Source organism: Physcomitrium patens, chromosome 14, assembly GCF_059467195.1.
Source record: "Physcomitrium patens ecotype Gransden chromosome 14, ASM5946719v1, whole genome shotgun sequence".
Lineage (NCBI taxonomy): Eukaryota > Viridiplantae > Streptophyta > Bryopsida > Funariales > Funariaceae > Physcomitrium > Physcomitrium patens.
The window spans coordinates 13867941-13872040 of record NC_143423.1 but is presented as its reverse complement, the minus strand read 5'-3'; the positions used below and the strand labels follow the sequence as shown (position 1 = coordinate 13872040).

General features: G+C 49.2%; 1 protein-coding gene across 1 annotated transcript; it reads left to right on the top strand.

The window, feature by feature from the left end:
- The first annotated feature begins 948 nt into the window (after positions 1-948).
- LOC112291664 (uncharacterized) lies at positions 949-3807 on the top strand. Its single transcript, XM_024539424.3, has 2 exons — positions 949-1866; positions 2121-3807. The coding sequence occupies exon 2, from the start codon at positions 2238-2240 to the stop codon at positions 3675-3677; it is 1440 nt and encodes a 479-aa protein (XP_024395192.1). The 5' UTR covers positions 949-1866; positions 2121-2237; the 3' UTR covers positions 3678-3807.
- The last annotated feature ends 293 nt before the right edge of the window (positions 3808-4100 follow it).

Here is a 4100-nt window from a genome sequence, read left to right as displayed (position 1 = left end):
ATAAAATAGAGCAATTGTATCCTATATATATATAAATATATATATATATATGAGAAAAAAACTTGGCACATCCTGTGTATTACAGTATAAAAATTTTATTTCATAATTTTATTCATTTCTATACACACGCATATTGTATACAATCAAATATAAAAGAATGTATGTAAAAGTAACAGAAAAATCAGACATAGGTGCGTGTATTTTTATTTTTATTTGTTTATTTAGATTAGTTTCCTATAGAAAGAAAAAAAGAAAAAAGAAACACAAAACGCAACATAAAAGAGTGCGTAATGCAAAGGGAAAAAATGAAAGAAGGGGAGGGGGGAGGTCAAAATCAGGATCTTTCAGTGTGATAAAAGAAAGGCAAAAAGGAGCACACAATTGATTGAGGATGAAAGAGATGATTTTCCAATGATTGAAAAAAGATAAAAGAAAAAAAGAAAAAAAGAAAAAGAAAAACTCTACAGTGGTTGAAAGTCCAAACACGTCCAAACCCAACCAATGCAACCAAAAAGGGGTGGGAGTGGGGGGTTTGCTATTAACAACACAACACAACTGGCAAAGCCCAGTCTACAAGGAAGGTGCACTATGAACGACGACCATGAACACTTGCTTGGCATGTTCGACGAGGAAGAAGTCACGCATGAACATCCCCCCCCCTGCAAACCAACGAACGAACGAACACATGGATGGATGTAGCGGGGGCGGGCGGGCGGACGTGCCTGGTAGGGTGGCCTAGGTCGCGCTCGGGGAGGTCGGGCGGGGGTTGCTCCAGAGGGAGGATCAAGGAAGAGACCCTCGCCGGGCTGGGCAGGGCCCGGGAGCAGAGAAAGGGACACAGAGCGAGAGAGAGAGGGATGGAATGGGAAGAGCTGGACTGCGGGAGGGTGGGGGGGGGGGGGGGGGGGCACAGCTTAGCGACCAAGAGAAGGCAAGGGAAAGGAGGCAGAGGAAGGTGCACTTATGTAGCGTTTCCTAGCGTAACGTTGCGTTTTCTTCTTCGGAGCCCTGGAAACTTCGAACTTGGGGCGGCGTGGCTTCACGGGCCTGATGTTGAGCCGTGCGTTCCGGTGTTGGTGGAATTAGGCGTCAGTTGAGGTTTGTGAGGGAGGCAGGGGAGGGAGAGAGAGGGAGAGAGGGAGTGAGTGAGTGGGTGGGGAGAGTGAGTGGGAGAATCCCTGGCGCTGTCTCACATGTGTTTGGGGGTCGGGGTGGTAGGGCATGGGCAGGAAGGAAGTGAGGGTGGTCGAGGATGGTGAGGAAGATGACGATGCCGCGGCCGTGATGGGAGTAGTGTTGAGGCCGTGTGGTTGTTGTGGTGTTGTTGCTGCTTGGCATGGCTCTGTGGCCAATGAGAGCAGAGGGCGGGGCTGTCAATTAGATGTTTGGAAGCGGTGCTGCTGCGGAGGTCGGAGCCCAGGGCGCTTTGGACGAGAGTGATGAGAGGCGAGTTGTGCATTTTGAGAACCTGTGATGGGGTGAGGGTTGTTAGGGATCAGGCTCAGGTGGTGTCGTTCCTCCACGGAGGGGGCCTGCCGTGGTGGTGAGCACGAGTCGGGAGAGTTGCAATTGGCGAATGGTTTTAAGTACGGGATGTAAACACGGGCATGCTTGCCGCTGGTTATGTACATAGAGGGATTGATCGGAAGTTAGGATCAAATTTTCGAACGAGACAGCGGGAGCGGCTTGATGATGATGATTCTTTATTTTTGTTATTATTTTTGTTATTATTTTTGTAGCTAGGTAGAGAGGGCATGAGGGAGAGGATGGCTTTAGCACTTGTTCGGGTGACAAGGTTACAGGTTCTCAAACTGCATAATCCCATCACGAATTCTCAAGCTTCGGAAACACCTAGTTGAGCCACAGGCAAGCTCTAGCTGTGAACAGTTTGTGCATTGACTCTTCCAGATTCAGCAAGTGCCAGCACATGCTCTGCATGCCATGTCTAGTATGTCCAATTAGTTTTCTACGTCAAAACTTGCAGTAGGTCCCCACCAATATCACTGCTTTTGATGCAGCTCCGTGTTAGAGCTGTGATGATGTGATGTTTCGTGGTGGTCTTTAGGCAGCAAGCAATTGTAATTCTTCTCACTTATTGCGTTGGGCTGAACAAGGTGCAGGTTGGAAGAGAAATAGACGTATCTGGTGATTCCAATGGAGAAGTTGAATCTGAGGCGGGCGTAAAGACTGCGATGTTGATTAGGGACTGCAACGAAAGATAGTAATCAAAGTATGTAATGACGAAAGATAGTAATCAAAGTGGTGCACAGGCATCTCCTTACAGACTCTCCATGTCCAATGGAGGCAGGGACAAAGAAGTGGAATTGGATGCTCAGAGTCCGGGCATTACATCTGCAGGTCCGAGCTCACGACCCGGCAGCGCTGCTTCTGATCGGGGATGCTCCGATTCAGTGTCCCCGACGAGTGGAGGGCATACAACCGTGGATGCACAGGTTGAGGCTGGGGTAGGAACTTCAGCTGCCAGCGTAGGTAACAGTCAAGACACTCCCAGTCCTAGGGTTCTCGACGGGGCTGGAAATTGGGACAGGTCAGGGACAGCGGTGAAGCTATTTGGCTTCGATATTAAGCATCCACCATCTGCAGAGAAGAACAGTGGAGAGAGTAGCTTGAGCACTCCGCTGAAAAATGTTGAGGACCCATCCTTGATAGATCAGGTTCCATGTGAGGCAAATGAGTCGCAGTCGGTTGTCTTTCGGTTCATAGCAAAGGATGCTGACGCTGCCCAGAACTCCTCTGTCGATGACGCAGCTGTGGAGCAGTGTGATGACGATGTTGCGGAATGTGCTGGTGGTAGCTCTTTACACCTTTCCAGGGGACACACCGATTGTTCAGATTCGACCGCTCCTTTATGGGAGAATCGGAAATACGAATGCCAATTTTGCGGGAGGGAATTCGCTAGCTCTCAGGCTCTGGGTGGCCATCAGAATGCGCACAAGAGAGAGCGGCAAGAGGCCAAGCGTGCCCAGTTGCAAGCTAATAGGTTAGCTGCAGCCAATTCGGATAGAAGCACTGTATGGGGTGGGAGGGGGGGATATGGCATTCGACAGTACCACGGTGGGCAGCAGCTCGTTACACCCCATGTTTCCCGGTTAGTAATTCCCCACTCGTCACAGCTTTCTGGAAACCATGGTTCGCACGGTGCGCAGCTGATGCCTCCGCATGCTCCTGCGAGCATGAGTACATACGAGGGCATGGCTCCAATGGCCCATAGCATGTCATTGATGAATGGTGGTGTTCCAAACCACACGTTCCCTCATCCAATGACGCGGGGTATGCAGTGTCCCCCGTCGCCTTATTTTTTCTACTATGGTCTTCTAGGAATGAGCCTTCCAGGGTCTAGACCAACCTTTGGATCTATGTACGGGGAACATATGCGATATGCGGAATTCCCCAGCATGTTTGCAGTACTTCCACAAGGGATGCACTCATCTCAGCCATGGTCTCATTCTCAATTACAGCAGGGTGGTATGCCATCGGGAAGGTTTCTGGTGAAAGGAATGGACGGTATGAGAACGGAGAACCTCGTACGCCCCAGACCGCTAGCTCAGGCGCCTGGGGCCTTACAGACACATGAACAGCGGCCATTTAGTGGAGGTGGGGCGCCTAACAATGTACTAGATTTGCAACTGGGTTTGGGAAACTCTCCTACTGGGTGAGAGAGAGGTTCTGTTTATAGTTTTAGAAGGGAACAGGGACTTGTGCACACATTTGTGTTTTTCTGTTCACGAGGGAGAATATTCACTGGCTATCCAATTCGAAGAAACTATATCTGATCCGATAGTACCATATTGTGCCCCAGGACTCTTTTGGAAGTCGTCTTGGTCTTTGTTGTTGGATCTTGCCCCACACTTGTTGCTATTCTTCTGCCTTCATGCACATCTTTTCTGCCCTCTATTGTACTTCCAGCATTCGTTCTCGGTCCCTTGTAGGGATTTCTCATTTACTTACCTAGTTATGGAGATTAAAATCTTCAGAGTGAGCTACGTGGGGTGGACAGATATACACCTTTGTGTTTGGGGCATTGGAAGCAGTATGCCTTGATATGATGTGACCAATTATTTTGGTATTGGTTTGGGAAT

Bases quoted from the DNA above. Each gene is read 5' to 3' on its own strand.
- LOC112291664 (XM_024539424.3), top strand. From the start codon at position 2,238: ATGACGAAAGATAGTAATCAAAGTGGTGCACAGGCATCTCCTTACAGA.